We start from the raw sequence: 21,386 nt of genomic DNA on the forward strand, positions 1-21,386 counted from the left end.
AGCTTCACACGGTTCTTTTTTCAATTATTGCAAGTATGAGTAACCATACCTTGCTTATGCATTCTTTTAATACTACAAAATCAATATAACTAAATCTTTCATGCCAAAGTTTACTCATGCCCACACCAACGATGCTATAAGAGCACGCACTTCATACAAGTTGTTCCTTATTTTTCCTTTGCTAACAACTTTGCCAACACTATCAATAATTTCTACACCTATCTTGCTAAACCTCACCTCATGGCCAAGATCAGTTATAGAAGCAACTAATAACAAATTTCTCTTGATCTCTAGAATATATAGCACATTTAAAAGATTTTTTTGTTCACCATTTGCAGCAACAAAAAAAATGATACATGTGCCCTCAACAAGGCATTTTGTATCATTCCCAACTGTCACAGAAACGGATTCTTATAGATGTTGCATAGAACTATATAGACCTTTCTTATTGGTTACGTAACAGGAGGCGCCACTATCCAATACCCATGAGTCAATGGTATATATTCCTTGCACCCAAAATCACACTTTCTCGATGGCCGCCATGAATAACTCTAACTTTGCTTCAACCATATTGGTTGTCTTCTCCCCTTTAGTTTTCACGATGCCACTCTTTTCATATGTCTTCTTGACACAACAATCTACAATTGCATGTCCTTTCTTCTTACAGTAAAAGCACTCTCCTTATTTGACTCTTTCTTAGCACCCTTCTTCTTTTTGTCACCATTGGTAGAGAAATCAGCTTTGCCTTTCACATTGGCGGAGAATGCAACACCTCCATTACTGCTACATTCTCAAACTTTAAGAAGTAACTCCTCCATTAGTAGTGCACAAAATCCCTCAAATGTCAAAGCTTGGGGCCTCACTTGAGTATTTAGGACAATTTCCAATCCATAAGACTTTGGTGGACAAATCTGAAGACACCTTTGAGCCAGCTCCTCACTAGTCTTTTGTATCCCAACACCACCCATTTGGCCACGCAGATTCTTGATCCGAGCAATGAATACTTCAGTTGTCTCTCCTTCATTAAACTTCTCTACTGCTAGTTGATTTTCCAAGTTTTGAATCCTTGCTTGATTTCACGTTTCATACTAGCTTCTCAATATATTTTAAGCCTCTAATGCCTTGGTTGTATATGTTGAATCAAGATCAAAACACTATAAGAGCAGCTTTGTATCTTCCACATTTGAAGGAATCATAATACTAGAATTTGATAGGTCACAGGTGGATTGGGATTCTAGGACAATCCCCAACACCATCTCCAAAAGCTCATAAGAATCAAGGACGGTTGTAATTTTCAAATTCCAAAGTGTAGTTTGTAACATCTAACTTGCCTTCATTGAAGGTTGATGGACAAATCCTTAGTGTTTGAATTATCAATACAATAGCACTACCGCCTAATGCGCCGACACCGCTACCTAATGTAGTAGATGACATTTCTCCTCTTCACTGTTAAAGCCTTTGCCTCTCGTGTACTCTTCACTCCTTAGAGCCCCCCCAGCTTTGATAACATGTAAAAATTACATGGTGCAATGGACAAAATCTAAGCAAGGAGTAAAGAATACACAGCAAATATGAGAAGAACAAAAACTGCTTTAATTTCAAATGAATTGATACAAAGATGGCTCTATCCACCCATGTGCTTCCACTCTAAAGCTTAGATGGCGATCCAAACAAATAATAGGCGAAGAGCATAAGGCTAGCTAGAAGAACTCTGACTAGATGAAAAATAGATTTGCAGTGGCTTTGAAAAAATCTTCATTTTATAACTTGAGAAGGTAGTCTAGTCAGCCAAGGAATATTTCCTTTACTGTCGAGCCGAAGTCGTTGCTCCCAAACCCTTGTCAGGGGGAGTACTAGCTCCCCTAAGTCCTCTTAGCTAGGGGCCACTTTTGCAACCTGCAGACCCCAAAATAAGGTCCTTGATAACTCCCACCCCCAGCAACTCGATGCATTGTGCCTCAAGTTGTTATCAACATAACCACTCTATCTAACCCAAAGGCTAGATCCACAAAGGTCACCTTTTTGCCATATGATCACGTACACCTCATTTGGCGTATAAGTCAAGACCCAACCAATATCCAAGCTCACACATGGGTTCTCCTCATAATGCAGGCCTTACAACTTAGGGTACCATGAATCATTGCTAGCCCCTTATGAGGGTAGAACATTAAGCATGTCTAACATTGAAATCCTTTCCAAATTACCAAGATAAGTAGTGTTTTCTATGAGTTGAACTTACCTTCAGAAATTCGAGTTCACCCTATGTATCATGTGAGTCGTTTGAAAGAATGACTCGGACAAGGAGGGTAGATTATCCTAATTGAGGAAGTCCCGCGGCTTGAGGATACTGCTCATTGTGTTCCACTCAATGGTTCTTGACCTTTGACTAAACAATCCCATCAAACCGTTTACCCTGAGTATTTGGTCACGTGGAAAAACCACCCAAAGGCAAAGGCTACTTAGGAGTCGGTACAATATGTTCATTGAAGAGTCGTTTTCCTCACTTTGTTCCTGAGGATTTTGTTAAGGATAGCAATCATTCATCAAGAGGAAAGTGTTATGTCCTTGGACATCCGAATGGGTGCTAGTAGCATTGGTCACGATCGCCATGAAGTAACTTAGTGCAAATGGACTAAGAGTACTTTGGGTTAAGGCAGCCATAGACTATTTATAGGACTCAAGGCCTTATTGAGCACATTCATTTTGTGATCACCACTCTCAGACTCTTGGCCCATCGGCTGATGCATCTCTACACTGGGATGGTATAGGCTAGTGGTATGGGACACCAACCCTTGGGATGTGGTTGTGGCCCAGGGTGCTGCTAGCTCCAAGGCTCGAGGGTGAGCCCATTCGGCTCTACAACTAGGTGAGTCCGATATCCAACCCCTTTTATGGTGAGTTTGGCTTGCGTCGTATCTCATGCAAGTTGGATCCTAGAGGGACATTTCACAGGGTTTCTGGAAAAATTTACAAAACCTATTCTTTTTAGGCAAGTAATGCTAGCGAGGACTTTGTAAAGATGGGACTTACCACTCCCTTTTTTCTTCAAATAAGGAGACTATCAACATTCGAATATGGTATGTATTTAGGAGCAATCACGGAGGATGGGACAGTGTCTATATGGGTAGGTGATTCCTTTTCACTCCCAAAAGAAGAAGATGACTCATCAACAAAAGGAGGGGTTTTGTGCATTTGAGCAACCAAGAGTGGTACAGTGTGCAAGAGGGGGATTCCCCAAACAATAGGATGAAAGGATAGAGTGATATACTGGCAAATATGGAGGTGGTGCATAGTGCACAAATGGCATTCTTGGCAACAAAGCACCACGATGTAAAGTGGTACACCTTTGAGTGTATAGTGATGGCCTAAAACCTAAACGTACATCAAAGACAACGTGAGCTAAGACGAGATAACCTACGGCAGGACTAAAGTAGAATTCTAGATTGAACAAAGATGAATCTAAATATAAAGTGAAAGTAGAAAGAAAGGGTAGTAACTGTGAAGGTGAATGTAAAGCACCAAACTCGTACTCAAATGAAACAGAAGATAAATGATTACCTTGTGAAACATCTTTCATCATAGAGTTTTGTTCAAATCCATATTAATACCCAACAAGGTCTCCTAGATGACTTACAATCATTCTCTACATGATTGAAGAAGCAATATACACATATAAAAATCACACAAAAATGGATTGTACAAAATTGCCATCAAGATTGTTTGTGAAGAACTCGAAATTTCGGTTGTGTCCGGAGTAAATAATCTTTCCTCAACTGAGAGGTGATCAATCTCTTTAGCAAAGTGCTCCAACTTGAGACACACCTTGTGAAGAAATATGAGGCAAAGAAGAGCTGGGCCTTGGTGAATGATCTCTAAAAGAATGATTAGGAGATGAAGCATTGTCCCCCCCCCCCCCCCCCAAATCAAGATCATAATGCCTCAACAAAGCCTTCATTGCAGGAATAGCCTAAGAAAACATCAAAGGATTAGAAGATGAAGTGGTCTGAGCCATCATGAGTCAACACACGATGAATAGTGTAATCAAGAACCAACCAAGCAATCCACGATAGCCTCAAGTAACTCGTTAGAAAAGCATCTGCTCTAATACTATGTGGAGATATGCTAGGGTTTGCAAAAGAAAACACAGAGAGTACGACCATGACTGAAACACAGAGAACTCGACATAAACGTAAAAACGTAAAATGCAAAACACAAAAATAAAAGAAAATAAGTACTCTAAAGAAAATAAATAAATGAACAAGTGCACAACAAACTCAAGAGAGAGTTGTCTAACAGCCGGTGGCTCTCATGGGAGCAGGCTAAAGAAGATCCATCAAGCAGCCACTATCAACATGCACATGCATACACAGATTAACTTGCTTCATCAGTGCAACAAGGAGGAAATCAATCTCTCAAACGTGTATATTGAATTTTTTCACATTGGAGGAGGACCATCATCTCCCCAAAGAGAGTATTCCACAGTGAAGCCACTCTGCAGTCACAACTTTCAACTACCAACCACAAAAGCCCCCGTCACCAGATCCTCAAAGGCAGTACCTTCTCACTCAGTTAGCCAGGATTTGATTCCCCATGCATTATACATCAAAATCGCCACATGCAGGGCCTTGGTAGACTTGCACCCATCCCCCCTGCTGTGGATTCTAATATGCACCCAATGCAATTTGCATTAACTAATAGGAACAGACACATCAGAATATCTATATAACTTAGCTGAAAATAAGAACTTACCTCTGGATTCCGGGGTAAAGCATATGTGAGGATAGCATTGATTATTTCAAGAACTATCCTCAAAAAATCTGTATAGATGTGAAGTTCAGTAGGCTGCACAAAAGAACCAAAGGACCAGCATAATTGGCATGCTAGCCAGAGCAACAATGTGCATCATAAATATTATTGTCCAAACAACAGAAATTCAGTCTCACCACATCATCTCCCATCTCCAACCCATCCAAAGAGCTTGACTTCAAGGATATTTTGCAACTAATACCAGAATCTGCCAGCTTAATATACCTGCAAAAAAACCAAAACATGTTTATTTGCATAATTAAGTAATAAGGTCCCTTCACTCAGCTAATACTAACTAGCACATAGCACAAGCTCTCGCAAATTAGCAAAAGAACTGAGCACAGTTAGGCAGCAAAGCAGCAACAAATAGCTACAATCACACAATTTGTTTCTTACTTGCGTGACAACATATCAAAAAGGCTCACTAGCCTTTGCGCCGCATAAGAATTCAATCTATGAACATGTGGAGCCATATTTGACAAAGTTGCCAAACAATTAGTGTGCAAGTACACATCCTGTATGAGAAAAGAAAGACTTGTAATAATAAGTATTTTCAGAGGGATGAAGAACAAGTTGAAAGATACAATTAGGAGTTGCAGAAGGAATCCCTATGTTGCACAAATTTGTGATTATTCTACTCACCCGCAACTTTGAGAGGTTATATTTTACAGTTCGTATTAATATCACAACCATCAATGACCCTAGAGTTGTCTGGGTCAGAAGTCGTTCTTTGTACCAGGGAACACTTGGCAATACCTGTATAATCATCAGGTAAAAACTTTCACATAAGAATCACGACATCATACCATCCACCCCAATTTTTGAATTTACATAGATGACAGTGCATGTCTATGATAAAATGTGCTGGAATTTGGTGAACATTTGTGTTAATTATGGTAGCCATTGTGACTTATTTTCCTTAACTTCCAACTTTTCCCAGGCCCTATTATTGATTTTCAGCAGCTGACGTAAACACAAACTCATAATTTACCAACAACAGCTTCAGAAAAGAGCAATATGACTAAGAAGACCACTTAATGACTCAAGCAATCTAAAATGCAAGCTTAACACCTCACTGTTACACTGAAGTACTGTAGTAATCCAGGATTTAAAGCTGAATATAAAAGCAAGTAGACAAATAAGTGTGTGCCACTTGAATGCTTATTAATCCAAACATGCAGACCTAAATATCAGATATAAGCTCATAATCATTTGTGTGTTTGAAATGTCTAAACAATCTTCGCATATTGCCTAAGCCTTTGGGGTAATTTGCCTAATCCCATACATCCAATGACACATCATAAGAGTAATATATGAGAAAACAGCACCCAAGACCTAAAGCACTTACAAGTTTGTGTATGCTTGCATTGAAAGATGAATCTTGGCTGAGAATGAGAAGTATAATTAGCAGCATATAAATTTGTTTAGGAGTCTTTCTTGGAGCATCATAGAGCATCTCGAGCAATGGCATTAGCTGCAAACAAAATCCTTATTAGTCATCGAACATTTCAAGAATCCAAATAACCTTAAAACCAAAGGGACATTCCACTGAACCAAACAACCTTAAAACCAAAGGGACATTACATTGAACCGAATAAACACTTTGAACATACACGATAAACATTGAAAGATAAAATGCAACCGCTTTGTGCATAAGAAAATTGTTTCATATAGCAACTAAGAACTTCACAAAGTATCCATACAAACCTTCCAACAGACAAAACAGCACATCTTCCATTAATTTCAACAAACAAAACAATATATGTTTTCCAGTGTATGAAACTGAGTCTCATCACACAACAGTAACCATGCTTAAATATTACTAGGCCTAGAGTCATAACCTACATTGATAGCCCATGCAACAGCCTGAAACTGAGAGTGAAGTGCCAACAAGCAAGACATCACTTATACTCATTAGCCCATTGAGATTCTATTTTGAACAATAAAAAAAGAACCATGCTAACAATGACTAACAGCAGCTCATATGCGTGTATTAAGTAAGGAGATGTACTTACAAGAGTGTCTAAATCAGTTCGCACAAGAACATATTCCAAGAAAGCTGACTTGCCTCGAACCAAAGAGTACAAAAGAAGAATTGAACAAAGAACCATGCTAACAATGACTAACAGCAGCTCATATGCGTGTATTAAGTAAGGAGATGTACTTACAAGAGTGTCTAAATCAGTTCGCACAAGAACATATTCCAAGAAAGCTGACTTGCCTCGAACCAAAGAGTACAAAAGAAGAATTGAACATTCGTCCATCAAACAACTGCACCAAAAACATGTAGACTGTCAGAAAAAAGCAATTATTAAATTGACAACTCCTAGGAAGTCCCACATGATCCATGTAACAACATGTGCAGGTGTTGGACAAAGATATAGTTTTGCATGTCCCTTCATAATATTGCTTTGTATTTTAGCAAATGAGCTCCTATGATTAGCACACACAGTATCATGGAGCTTGGTATCAGAAGAGACTCCCTAGTAAGTCGCATATTTCACAAGTACAACAAGAGTAGGAAAAAGAAGGTCAAACCCGAAATCTCCTAAAAGGTATCCAATCAAAAAGCATGCTGGTGGGCTAAGGCAGCAGGAACAAAAATTTACCTCTTTTCAAGATTTACTTCCTAGAGCTGCTAGGGGATATGGCCAAGAGTTAGTTTGCCATTACTCTAATCCCTTTTTCACAATCCCCTATCCAGATCTGCTGGCCATCAAAGAGTACTTGATGAGCAAGACTTACCTTGTTTAAACATTGTGCCTGCAGCCTACTTCTAGAGAGACAAGAAATTGAAGGAGAAAAAAAGAGGAGAAAAGAGACAAAAGAAAAGGCAATACAAAAGACCAAAAGCTCTAAAAGTTAGTTAGGTGCATGCACAAACACAACACTTGGGTCCTCAAGCTAGAGACACTGGGTGGCCCTGGTCAGCCGGCTCCATCTCTAACCCTATCACAATTCCACCAAAATGGAAGGGTATGGAGTGCACCAGACCAGCAACTACAACAAAAGGCCTCATTTGATAGGAGAGGAAACTCTTGTGAAAACAACCACTATGACCCTTACAATGGGAAGGAGGGTGGCTGCTGATACAAACTTGGGTGTGACAAAGCACTTGTCCCAGGATGCTGAAGTGAGGCCTATAAGCTATCTCATGTGCAATTAAGCCCTTAAGGAGAGCACTTTGCTTTGGTTGCAACACAATCCCATCTTCGGACCACAATCCTTCAGAACTTAAAATACTGGATTACTGAGATAGGATGTATCATGCAATAAGTGGAAGCAGCGAATTGTGACAAGACACTTATAAATGCCCTATTGGAGGACTGTTCAAAGGATTCCCAGGTTAACAAGGGAGAGTTGACTCCTCTTGAATGACTGGGTACAGGCCCAATGGGCTCTTGGGATGCCTCCAAGTTGTCTTGACCACATGCCCGCCACACAACTTAGACTCGCATTGCTGTTGCCACAGGCAACGCAGAAATGACACCTAGTGTCTCCAACTTCAATCTCACGGCTACCATCATCTAGCTCACAGCTGCCCTTTGGGCTTGATCTGGCCCTGGCTTATATTTCTATGCTGATCCAATTCCAAGATGTGGCTGATCTATTAGGGCCCCATCTGCCATACATGGTCCACTCATTGAAAATTAGACCTAATAGTAACGAAAGGTGTCTGACCATCTGCCATCATCAGAATAATTTTCCTTTCTTTAGTAAGTACTCTGCATGCTATTCTCTCTTCCTTATGTGCTACTAAAGGAAACTGTATAATCCATAATGTATTAAGAGTCATGCTTGAAAAGCATTACTGGTGGAAATGTAATTTGCTTACAGAACTAATGTAAAGAATTGCCACAACAGCAACTTACGATCCAAGGGTATCATAAAGTGGCGCAAAAGGTATCTTTGTGAAGAATCCATCTTCTGTATTACTCTCAACATCCACAAGTTCAACTGTCATACAATACAAAAACAAGCACTAAATCAAACTCTGTACAGCTCCCATTCCTCCACTGTACGTTTTATTATTTTGCATACCTAGATTAATCAAGTGAAATTTGGAAGATATGTACATTCAGTATCCCTTGCCAGATCAAGTGCTTGGGCGAAAGGATTTGAAAAAAGGCCTGGGTCTGCCACTGTTGTTGCTGCATCTTTTATTTCCACTGTTTTCTCTGGCACTTCCTCTGTTTGATGACCTTTGCGATAGTGTACAAGGACCAAGAGTAGGAGCAAACTGTTTTCAGCCAAAGGGCTTGTTCCAGCATTACTATTAGAGCTGACCAAGTAACTATATGTATAGTATGGTAACCACAAAACTGTGGCTGCAGCACAAATGACCTCAAGTTTAATTTTACTACAAAATATGTAGCTTCATCAGCCAACAACTAGCAACCACACACTTTCTACAAAAGAGTCATCAACAACACTAACCAGCTGCTGAACCAACCCTTTGAAGCACTCCTTGCTGATTGGTCTTGGAGAGATTCATAAACTGTGCCGCATCTGATGGTAGAGATATTCTTGCTATGTACGACAGCAGTAGTTTGCGTACAACCAGGCCCACAAGAGCTCTTTCCTGCACAACATAGTGGTAGTCTATTATACAAAAAAGCCTCTAACAAAACAGCAGTCAACCCAAGTGTATAGAAAACAGACCAATCAGAATACCTGCTTCATAGCTGCATTAAGGAAAATATGGGCATCCTGAGGTCCCAGAGAGACAGATGAATGTAGTTGTGTTGACATCATGACCAGCAAAAGGTTCCCAACTTCCAAATGCAACAGATATGTGGAAGGACTTCAGACAGGAAAACAAAAGCATAAATAGACAAGAAAAATATCAATCCGCAGAAAGATCTCCTTCTTCCCAGCAAAGATTCACATGAGAGTAAATTGCACAAAATACAATCAGCCACACTTACTTGATGTCTGAGCTAGAAATGAAAGACAGAACAGAAGAAACAACAAAGCCAGCTACGTCCTGATTGCCTGTACAGAACAGGAAAACAGAATGTGAATTTGAAGCTCAGAACTAGACTGGTTGGATGTATTTGACAAAAACCAGAAATGTTCTCTTCCAAGAGTTAAACAAGATCTTAAAAGCCATAGTGCTTGGATAAGGCCTGGCCATCAGAACACAATTCACAGTAAACAAACAATAAAAATAGATGCCACTATATATTTTACAAATCCCCATAGAAATCCTAAATTCACTAAAGTATCACATATAGGCAAGTGATTGTACCAACAGCATAATCAATGATCATTCGCTTGCCAATGCTGCCACCAAAATACATAAAATTAAGGGAGACAAGATTGAGGATTGAAGATAGACAACCCACACCCCCCCAAACACAAGAATGTATTTCTGCACTACCCAAGTCTTTTAGGAAAGAGCTCAATTACAATCAACCTAAGAATGAGAAGAAGCAATTCTCACTCTCACAAATTCATATAAAGATGTACATGCACACATACATCACTTACTATGGAATAAATGCAATTGATTTCTTTTTTTTTTTGTAATGGTTGAAGAGCTCAAGAAGAAGGTGACGGAATGAATTTACAGTTCTGTTGTCCTATAAAATAGAAACAAAAGAAGAGGCAATAGGGAGGTATTCGATGATGGAGAAGTGGAGGATGATAATGGAGATGGATGGGGCCAATTTTAAATTATCTTCAACCGCTATACAAGAGCTTACTGCCAAGAAAACTGGTCTAGAATGATGAAAAACAAGCTCTCTTTATAGGAGAAAGGGAGAACTAGTGCAAAAAGGGAAAGTAGAGTAGCACCAGACAAGTGTTCAGCCATATGTCATGAGAGGTGACAAGTGGTAGGACACTTGGAAGCTTGTGTGACAAGTGTCCTAACAACTATCTCTTCTCTATGACCTTTTTTGGTAAAGAAAACGAAACCAACTATGAAGAAGTGAGAAACGAGAGAGTGAACAATAGACAATAGACAATGTGATGCAAAACAAAGTATACTTGCTGAACTGAATTGAATGATAGGTGAAAGTGCAACTAAGGTTTAGGTCTAAGGTGTGACCTAACCACACCCACTAACTAACTACATTTAAGTTTACTTACTCTACAACCTAATGTCACCACTTTAATTTCTTGAGACAATGTTACACACCCTACAATGACACTTTAATAAGTGTTCACACCACAAAAATAAAACAGAGACTGCCCACAATTAGCAAATTCTAACATCCCCCTGCAATGCCAACGTAATGAAGTACAAGGAAGGTCAATCACCAAAGGGTAGTAAGTTTAAAGACTTTCGAAAAGCCTCAAACTTCTCACATGAGAATGCTTCAGTAAAAATGTCTACAACATTTTTGTGCGTAGGAGCAAACACCAAGCTAAACTCTCTTGCATAGCATCTTTCTCCGGCATAACGATAGTGAACCTCAATGTGTTTCGTGCAAGCATAGAACATAGGATTTCATGCTACCGCAATAGCACTCTTAATTGTCACAAAAGATGGGTGTAGGATCCTCCAATGAGATATATAGATCAGCCAAGAATCTATGTGACCATACACATTCAATTATTGTTGTGAAAGCTTCCGTATGCTCAACCTCACAAGACAAGGTAGCCATTGTAGGTTGCTTCTTACTTGGCCATGAAATGCATGAACGACCCAAAAAGAGACGATGTCTACTAGTAGACTGTCAAGATTTGAGTCACTAGGCCAATCTAAATCGTTGTAAGCCTGCAGTTGCAAGTCTCCCCCCTAAGGAAAAATAGTGCATATGTCTAAGTACCTTGTAAATAGCGAAAGATTCACTTAACAGCTTGCTAATGTATTGTCCATGGGTTGTGCATAAACCTACTTACATGAGACATTACAAACTGTATGTCAAGGCATGTGTTGCAAATATAAATTGTTGGGTTTTACTCATGCCTACGCTCACACAAGTGTCAGTGATCCGCACATAGGACACTGGGGCACTTTATCCTCTCCGTAGTACGAGAGGTTTTTTTCCTCAGTCACTTTTATTTTTATCTATGTATTTACGTTACACAGTTTGGTCACTTACTGCACAATACACACATCCGTGTATGAACGTACTTTAAGTCACTTTCACAACCCTAAAGTCCAGGGCTTGTACTTTGTACTCTGCACTTTACATTCTATTATGCCAACTATCGTGCTATGACTACTCCCTCTCTCTATCAGTTGTATTCACTTCTTTTTGCTCCATTGCTCTACTTCGATCATACATTTGGTATCAGAGCTATTTAGCCGGCTCTCTCTCTGCTCTCTTCACTCTAGCTCAGCCCACATGCTGCTCCTATATGTGGCGACCTGTGTTTCTAACGCGCCTTCTTTCTTCTCCTCAACCTTTGCAACCTGTAGTGGCTGTTCAAAACAGTCAAGAAAACCCTAATTTTGTAGGTGCAGTCCAGAGCTGCCATGTCAGCACCTCTGCAGTCCAGAACTGCTCCAGATCTGTTCCAGCTCGCCATGTTAGCAACCACGCAACTCAGAACTGGTTTTGCTTGCTCTCGAGTTGCCACATTAGCATATTTTCAGATTTGCGCAACTGCCACATGTATATTTTATTATTTTAATCCGATTTTCAAAACCAAAGCAAAAGGCTTTTGCAAGAACAGGTCAATTTTTGCTTCGCAAGTGCTTCAATGCACGAATTGAAGAAATTTGCAGATATTTGGGTCAAAAATTTTGGGCTTTTGTATTTTTGGCAAACATGGGTACATGTAATGTGTTTCTAGTCTGAAATTGACTAAACTACTTACATTGAACAATCAAATTTTGGGGCTTTTGTGTTTTTAGTGCTGCTGAGCACTCTTATTGCCTTGGACAACATGCTATTTGCCAAAATCTAGAAAATTTCAGCACATTGAGGCAGTATTGGTTAAGTGTGACACAATTTGGTGGTTCTTTTGACTAAATTTGGTTGATTATAGCTTGGCATTTGCTGTAATTTCTAAGAATTTGAAGATTTCCAGGTCAGCCATCTTTTGTAATTGCTCTTTTTGCATATATCTTTGTCGTCCTTTATGATGCAAAATGTGCTTGTTGCAAAAGGTCTTTGGGATTATGTTAGTGGGGAAGAAGTTCATCTGGTGATTTGGCTCCTACAACCCATCCACAAGCACGAGGTCATGGACAAAGGTGAGAGGCCGCAACAACAACCTCTCAACAAGTAGTAGGACGTGGACAAAGGCAAGAAGTTGCCACATAGCCACCACCCCAAAGATCAGCTACTCAGATGGGCTTGGGATGAAACTAGCCTTCCTAGAGAGGGAGGTAATTCCTTGATTAAGCACTTAATTACAATAATAAGCAAATAAGCATAAATTAAAATGCACAATTTAACTTAATAATCTTGGACATTGGATGCCATGTTGGCCCCAAAACTAGCACCCCTTTCGAAATTTATTTAACTTGATTGCTAATGAAATGAGTACAAGCTAAGATTCACAATCTCCTTCAATGTTCCAAAAAGCCCTTTGATTTTTCACCCAAGACTTGCACAAATGAAACCACCAATTGGCCAAATGCTGCCCCAAATTACAATGAATGGGTTGGCATCTAAATTCCCTAACAATTACACAAATTTCATATGCTAATTTCAATTTACGATGCCTTCACCAATTGGGACGAGTCTCGAGGTGGCTGTCAAACCCTAATTTCCGCAAAAATTAAGAGTTTACAACAAAGATCTCTCTACTGCCCACCAAGTTTGGCTGAGATCTAGTCAAAATGGCTGAGAAATACTGAGATCTCCTGAGAATGGGTTGAAGAAGGTGAGAGAAAGCCAAGATGAGAGAGGAATCTGATTTTCTTCACGAGAAAACCCTAAATTCTACATGCTACCTGCTCCAACCTACATTTAATGAAGTCAATTATTACCAGGCACCTCCAAAATGTTGTCACCTGATCAGCAATGTTGTTGCCAACCTCTGGAAGGCGACTCCGTGTTGTCCTCTGCTTGTTAAGATCCCCAAATGACTGTCCAGCGTCTTCTACAGCGAATTGTTGTTCTTTAATTAGAAAATGGACCAGCAACTCTCCCTCTCCATCTCCCAAGCTGTAAAACTGACTAAATGGCTGAGACCCAATCCCCCAAAAACGTTTTCTTAGTTTACATGGGCATTTTTACCAAGTAGCAACCTTCTAAATCTATTTTTCAACATTATACGATCATTTAATTAATTTTCAAAATTAAATAATCCTGAAAATCAATTTCAGCTCTCCCAACCCTACCCAAAATTAAATATGCTCATCCATAATTAAATTGGCTAGGCCATTCATAACCTGGAGAGGTCTCTAATCTCTGTTGATCCTTAGACTGGCATTAATTAGTTAATTAGTGCTAGTCCCTAGTATCACCACCGACACTTATTGGCCAAATAGCTATCCCAAGATCAAAACTGACTCCAACTAACCCCCAAAGTCCAGTTGGCATAACTTATCACAACTTTTGCCTTTGGCACCCACTACATCTTCGAGATCCTTGGCCCATTACTATGGAATATCTACCATATACATCACATGTGCCTAAATAACCTTGAACATTTGATTAATAATTTAATCAAATGTTATCAGCAAGATTAAAGCATCTCAAAATTCTGTGTTCTTGTGACATGGAACACTAAGGATGCCCAAGCATTGCCAAGGAGAAAAAAGAGTTTGGGATGTCAATTTCAGATGCACCTTCTACTTTTACTACCACAAAGTCCGTATCTTTTGTCATTGACTGTGGCTATTATTTTTATAGTTGCAGTTATGATTCTTCTTGGGCAAATAAAGCATTTAGCTCTACTGAGGATGCTAGTACTTGGTTTTTTTACAGTGGAGCTTCTAAGCACATTATATCTCATAGGAATTTGTTTACTTTTGTTCTTACAGCTCATATCGACAAATCAATACAATGTGCCAACAATGCATCTTACCCTGTTAGAGACGTTGGAAAGGTCCTTTTGAAAGCCATTGATGGCTCTACTCTCCATTTGCACAATGTTTTTTATGTGCCAAGGATAAAGAAGAATTTGTTGTCCATTTCTTCTTTAGCAAAATGTGGAATACAAATCACTTTTAATAATGATAAATGCATGGTCAAGGATAAGGAATTATTGACTTTGGTGCTCACTGGCACATTGCGTCATGGACTTTATGTGTTAGATGCTCACTCTATTAATCAGTCTATTTATTTGGCATCTACTCTATTGCTCCTATGTTATAGATAGAGTTATGGCATGGTCGTATGGGGCATGTGAATTATGACAGTATAATGCTTATGCAGCATAGTCAAATGCTAAAAGGCTTACCTCTCTTGGCAAGACCTCTTGAGCACATTTGTGAGGGATGCATTTTTTCCAAAATATATCGGCTTTCTTTCTCTCGTGATATTGCTTTCAAAGTTAAGGCTAGGTTGCAGATTGTGCATTCAAATATATGTGGACCCATACAAACAAAGTCATTGGGTAGATGTTTTTACTTCGTTACCTTCATTGATGACTTTACACGTTTTTGTTGGGTTTCTTCATTTATTAAAAAGTCAAAAGTATATGATGCATTTTTTGTTTTTATTGCACTTATGGAAAATCAATCTGCCTGTAAGATTAAGACTCTTCGTTTGGACCAAGAGGGGATATATGTCTTCATTGCTGAATTCCTTTCTAAAGCAAAAAGGTATTGCACATCAATTTACAACTACATATACTCCACAACAGAATGGGGTTGTAAAAAGGAAGAATCAATCACTCATGGAGATGGACGAATATATGCTGAAAGCTAAGAAATTGTGACATGTACATACTCAAGAAGCTAGACACATAATCAGGAAGCTAACAATAGGTTCAACAAGAGCATGTACATAATCAAGAAGCTAGGTACGTACCTAGATGGTATTTGTAGACTATGCAAGATAGTCATTCGAATGCTCCTCTTGCTAGTTGTACTCAAAGACAAAAACATCTGCATGATTATGCCAATTTTATGAAGTTTGTTATGGCAACAAACACACATGATGATGATGAGCTTGATTCTTTTGAGGATGCACAACAAAGTGTGCATTGGATGCCAGCAATGCAAGCTAAATATGATTCTATCATGAACAATCAAACATGGGACTTAGTTACATTGCATGTTGGCAAGAAAGCCATTGGTACTAAATGGGTTTATAAGCTGAAACAAGAAGAGGATGGATCCATTGATAAGTACAAAGCCAAGCTTGTAGCAAAAGGCTATGCGCAAAAGAAATGCATTAATTATGAGGAGACATTTGCTCCTACATCCTATATGACCACTATCAGGCGTATGGTTTCAATGGTTGCCCATTATTGTTGGATTGTGAAGCAGCTTGACATTAAAACTGCATTTTTACATGGGGAACTTCAGGAAGAAGAGTATGTACAACAGCCCATTGGCTTTGCAATTAAAGAATCCAAACACTTGGTATGCAAGCTGAAAAAAACCTTGCATGGTTTGAAACAAGCTCCACGAGCTTACGCAAAATTTGATGTCTTCTTACTCAGCCAAGGGTTCATAAACAGCCCGTCAGAGTCTACTCTTTACGTATGCAAAGAGAGGGGATCCTTGCTGGTCATCTGCCTTTATGTGAACGATCTTCTGCTCACAAGAACACATGTTGATCAAATTTCAGCATTTATAAAAAATTTGCAGCAAACTTTTGATATGTCAAATTTTGGGCCCTTGCACTACTATTTGGGCATTCAGTTTGTTCATAATGCTAGAGGCATTGGATTGTCACAGTCCAGATATATTGGTAAACTCCTTGAGAGATTTGGCTTCCAAGCTTGCAAGCCAGTAAGCACACCGATGGAGACTAGACTTAAGCTATCTTGCATGATGACAATAATATGTTTGACATCCATACATATGCTCCATCAATTGGCTACCTCATTTATTTATGCAACACAAGGCCAAAGATTCAGTTTGGAGTTTCAGCCTTGAGTAGATATATGCACAGCCCACACATGTCACATTTGCAAGCTGTGAAACGTGTTTTCCGTTATTTGCAAGGTACCCGGACTCTTGGATTGCTTTATACCAAGGGGGGGTTGCTGCAATTACATGCTTACAATGATTCAAATTGGACTGGTGATTTTGATTCTCCTCACTCTACCAGTGGCAATTGTAATTTGTGTGTCAAAATAACGGGCTGTAAAAAGGAAAAATGTCTGGAAAAAGAGAAAGATCAAGGCTATCAAGTCAATGCAATTTTTGTCATCTTTTGTGCACTCCTCAACCTACCACTCCATGTACTATATAACTACCACTACTTTCTTCATGATCTTGTGTCCTCAATATGCTGATTTCTTTGACCATTATTGCTACAGTTTTCTTCCCATAAGCATCATCACACTGCTCTCATAAACATCCATTTCAATTGCAGCTTTCCGTCTATACCAAAACTCATACTCACTAAATCTGACATCCCCGCTTATGTAGACCTCTGTTTGTTGCGCTCCTCAATCCGAGCTTTTGATCCCGCACTCCCACTCTAATACCAACTGAAAAGAAAGGATATGGATGAGCAACGGAAGGAACAATGGCATAAGATATGGAGGCTTAAGCAATCTTCTTCTTCTTCTCCAAATACAAAAGGCAAAGTGAGGAATCAACATGCTTTAGTTTTCTTTGATGCAAATACTTGTGCCAAATTCATTTCTCCAAATTTGGCAGCCAAATTGGGCATCAAAGATGTTGGGATGGGTCCCATGAGTGAAGCTTGTTTGGCTTGTCTTGGACATGCAAAGCTAGTCATCCCTACCATTGGGAAATTCCATATTCATTTGCAGTCTTGTGTGGACAGAGAGGACTTTCAACTATGCCATTAAAAGGGCTGCAATGTATACAGTCATGTGTGGGCAATGACACCAGTTCAGGTCCCAAACAATTGTCTTTTCCTTCCACTGCTAAGGTCTCTTCATTTTGCCCCAGTTGACATTAAGGCAGTTCAGTGTTTCCATACCAGCTTATCCCTAGGCAATATCCAGAGAACCTCAGCTTCTGCCCAAGCATATGTCATTAGAGGTTGGAAGGAAGCTGGGTCCTAGATATACCACTTGCGTGGTCAAGAGTTTCACTAGACACCTGGAACAAACTGTAGAGAAGTGTGTGTTGCATCATTTTGAGAGTGTTCTACTTGGTTTCATAGTTTGAAGTATTTGACTAAATTCTTCCACCCCTTCCCACCGCCCCGCCCCCCTTACAACAGGAACAGAACAGCAAATAGAGAGGGACTGAAAAGTAATAGTTTCATTCATAACATCTTTAAATATTGAATTGCAGTGCAGAAAGTAACAGTATTTATAGATTTGAATGCTTTAAAAATGGATATTTCACATGTGATGGTAATACCTTTTGAGAGTCCGGTCGCTTCAGCTTCTTTTTCGTTCAAACAAAGTGACAAGCAGCTTTTACGCTGCTCACATGTCAGATGCTCAATAAAATACTTGAGAAAAACACTAGAAAATCGAACAGCATTGGTAGCTTTTGCAAAAGCTACATGGGAACCAGGAGTGGAGGCAGCCTCCTGTAGACTCCATCCCAGGTGGAACAATAACTTGGAAAAATGGCCTGTGAAACCACAGTTCTTAGCTGCACAAACGGTAGTAAAATGACAATGGGATATGGTGAGTCGGTCATCTAAGTTGTCCGTTACCCATTAGAAAATTCTGCACCTTAAGAAACTCTTTAGACAATTTATACACCTACTTCCAACTCCGTTCTCCCAAAGGGCATTTCAAAAAGGTACATATAAGTCCACAAAATTTGAGGAGACCAACCAACACTCACATTGGACAAACTCTGCCACAACCCTCTTCTTAACACTTGGACCAAGATCACAAATACATTGAAAATATTAACTCGATATTTCTAATATACACAATTAACTTGCAAGATGGATCCACAACTAAGGTCACTTTCTCAGATATAAGTTTGCATAACTCATTGCCACCGTGCTCTACACCTTTCGTAAACAACTACATTTAGTCGCAGCCATTCTTGTTATTTCATGCAAACAATTCAGCCGATGAGTTTGCAAAGTTGGAACATGATTTTCAAGCTCAATCCAAACAATTCTTTGATGCAAGAATGATTATTTTAACAAAGTTAGATGTGTGTTGTACCAAAAGGGAACAACATGCAACAAGTGCATACTGATCACTGTATCATCCGAAGACTGCTAAGGGTTACAAGCTGTTAATGTAGTAATCATGGCAAGTGTCATACACATGCATGATGAGTTAAGTCTATGACACTTGCATGATGAGTTAAGTCTACAGTGGGCGAGTAGCATACTTTTACTTGCCATAAGGCTTGTAGATTGTGGTGGACTGTGGTGCAAATGATTTTGGGAATTCCATCTACCAGTTTGAAGATCTCACCCTGAGCCAAATCCCACATTTCTCCAACAGTTTCTCATCCCAAGGATGCTTGTCCTTGCTGTCTAGTACCAACTCTGAGCCATGTGTGGTCTTGCCAAGCAGCACTGTGGACTACGAAGAGTCTGCATCAGTTTCCAGTAGCATCTCATCATGTCTAGCAAGCTCTGGGATTCTTTTGTCTTAGTGCCCCTGCTCCACTAATCCAGGAGCCAGCTACAGCCAACTACAAATATCACTTACTCTTAGCATACAGAAGCAACCAGTTTCAGTGTCGGTGTCACAGGGTATCTGCAGCAGACAGCTAGACAGTTGCCTAAAACTAGCAGACGTGCTCACAAGAACAGATGCCAGAGAGTATCTTTCCTGCCCAGTCTTCGGACTCACAACACATTTTGCTTTCATGTCAATAAGAGGAAAATGCATAATTATGACATTTGCTTTCATGTCTGGGAAGAGGAAAATGCATAAACTATTCATTGCCGCATGATTCACAGGTAGCAATAATCAAACGCAGTCCAACCTTATAAAATCCTCTTACATACTTACTGATAGTTTCGCAAGCTTCGCTGATGACTTTGTCGGGCCACTGAAGTGTTAATGGCAATCCCAACAACCGTTCCCATAGCCGTGAATGTATCTCATATGTCTTCTCTCCCACCAAAAGTCCCAGCAGATAATCGCCATGCTCCTTCGGATGCACATCTCCTCGTGGCGTAGAGGCAACAGAGCCCATTCTACTCAGCCAGTGCAGGCAATTCTGTGAACTGCATCATTCAAATCATGTGATCTGTGCGAAATGACTAACGCACGGAATCTCCTCCAAGCGGTTGCTTCACTGCCATTGATAAGCAATAATGTTTCGAAATCGATCTACAATACCGTCAATTTTGGGGGCAATAATCGTCGCGTTGTCAGATCTAGCTGAGCAGAAAATGCAGAAGAAGAACGACAGCAAAATGAATAGGAGACACACCTCCCAAACGAAAGACTTGGTTTGGCACGCAATGTGGATGACGATGGCCCTACGATATGAGGCTTGCGAAAATAAGAGCAGGTTTGCCGGTTCAGCGCACAGGGAGAGAGAGAGAGAGACAGAGACAGAGAGAGAACAGAAGAATTACGGGAAATAACAGAGAGCAGAGAAAGACTTGCAAAGCAGAGAGATGAAGTACCATAAAATTTCCATAGAAATGTAAGCCAAATTCCCAGAGAATTTACAAGCCATCTGTTAGATTGGGATTTGATATATGTATATTCACATTTTTATCGATTATCATATTGATACGGCATTTTATGTCACGTTGATGGATCTATCTAGGAGGCCCACAGACAGGACAGGGTCAGCACTCTCTCTTCATTTTCCTCCTCCACCTAAACAACAAATATAGTTTTTAGCTCCCTGGATTGACGATTCTAATGGCATTCGATGACGCAGTAAAAACTCAATATCTACGCAAGCATCATGCCAGGTGGCGGCTCCCGAGTCCCTGTGGCTTGCCTTGCAAGTTGCACGTCTACTTCTTGGGAACGGCCCTCCCCCTACGTTGCCTTCGGCCGCAAGACTCATCCTAGCAAGGCTTTTCGAATGGTATCGACTCCTATCGAGTCTTGACTCTGGCGATTCGTTTTCTTTTTAGTGCGAAAAAATAGAAAATAGACGGTATATCGTATTGACTCCTGTGACCTTTTCATTGCCTTCGCATTCAAAGCAGCTTTTACATAAGCCCCCCTTCCAAGATTTGGATTTTCCGCAGCATCAGATATCAAAGTGCAGCTTCATGTGTAGCCAAAGCAATGGAGAAAACCTAGATCAAACTGATAGCAGCAATGTACACTGCAGTTATGAGGCTTACAAGTAGCTTGATGGATCGGAAGTAGCAGGCCATGATGCTCGACAATCATTGGAGCAAGCATCGCTCTCTTGAGAGAGCCATATTTTGAAACCCCCAAGTTCTAGCAAGTTTCTCTAGACATATCCACTTGGCATTCCATGTGCAGTCGTTCATCAAAGCAGATCTAGCATACATCTCCGTTTTTGCTACTAGAGAGAGCTCATATAAAGTTATTGTCAATCTCCTTGACATAAGTACATGTTGGTTTTATACCGTGTCATCCTCAAAGTTAGGAGCAATACTCACAAAGTGTGGCTTCTAGCCTTTTAGAAATTGATCACCATC

General features: G+C 39.9%; 1 protein-coding gene across 3 annotated transcripts in view; it reads right to left on the bottom strand.

Moving 5' to 3' along the window:
* LOC148011589 (dyggve-melchior-clausen syndrome protein) overlaps window positions 1–20,786 on the bottom strand; it is a 52,983-nt gene extending 32,197 nt beyond the window's left edge. The window contains exons 1-14 of one of the 3 annotated variants that reach the window (XM_087670057.1): window positions 20,183–20,786; window positions 19,756–20,079; window positions 18,179–18,418; window positions 9,735–9,801; window positions 9,481–9,610; window positions 9,244–9,388; window positions 8,883–9,134; window positions 8,679–8,763; window positions 6,822–7,077; window positions 6,155–6,280; window positions 5,449–5,562; window positions 5,203–5,321; window positions 4,944–5,031; window positions 4,750–4,842 (exon numbers count right to left, since the gene is read on the bottom strand). In XM_087670057.1, the coding sequence (XP_087526183.1) occupies window positions 4,750–4,842; window positions 4,944–5,031; window positions 5,203–5,321; window positions 5,449–5,562; window positions 6,155–6,280; window positions 6,822–7,077; window positions 8,679–8,763; window positions 8,883–9,134; window positions 9,244–9,388; window positions 9,481–9,610; window positions 9,735–9,801; window positions 18,179–18,418; window positions 19,756–19,942 (1,902 nt within the window). In that variant the 5' untranslated portion in view covers window positions 19,943–20,079; window positions 20,183–20,786. The remainder of the gene's footprint in view (window positions 1–4,749; window positions 4,843–4,943; window positions 5,032–5,202; window positions 5,322–5,448; window positions 5,563–6,154; window positions 6,281–6,821; window positions 7,078–8,678; window positions 8,764–8,882; window positions 9,135–9,243; window positions 9,389–9,480; window positions 9,611–9,734; window positions 9,802–18,178; window positions 18,419–19,755; window positions 20,080–20,182) is intronic. The other 2 variants (XM_087670056.1, XM_087670058.1) reach the window with 2 other exon arrangements.
* Window positions 20,787–21,386: the final 600 nt, after the last annotated feature.

Source organism: Lygodium microphyllum, chromosome 28 (assembly GCF_053477565.2).
Source record: "Lygodium microphyllum isolate KBCC chromosome 28, Lygodium_microphyllum_v1.1.10, whole genome shotgun sequence".
Classification (NCBI taxonomy): Eukaryota; Viridiplantae; Streptophyta; class Polypodiopsida; order Schizaeales; family Lygodiaceae; genus Lygodium; species Lygodium microphyllum.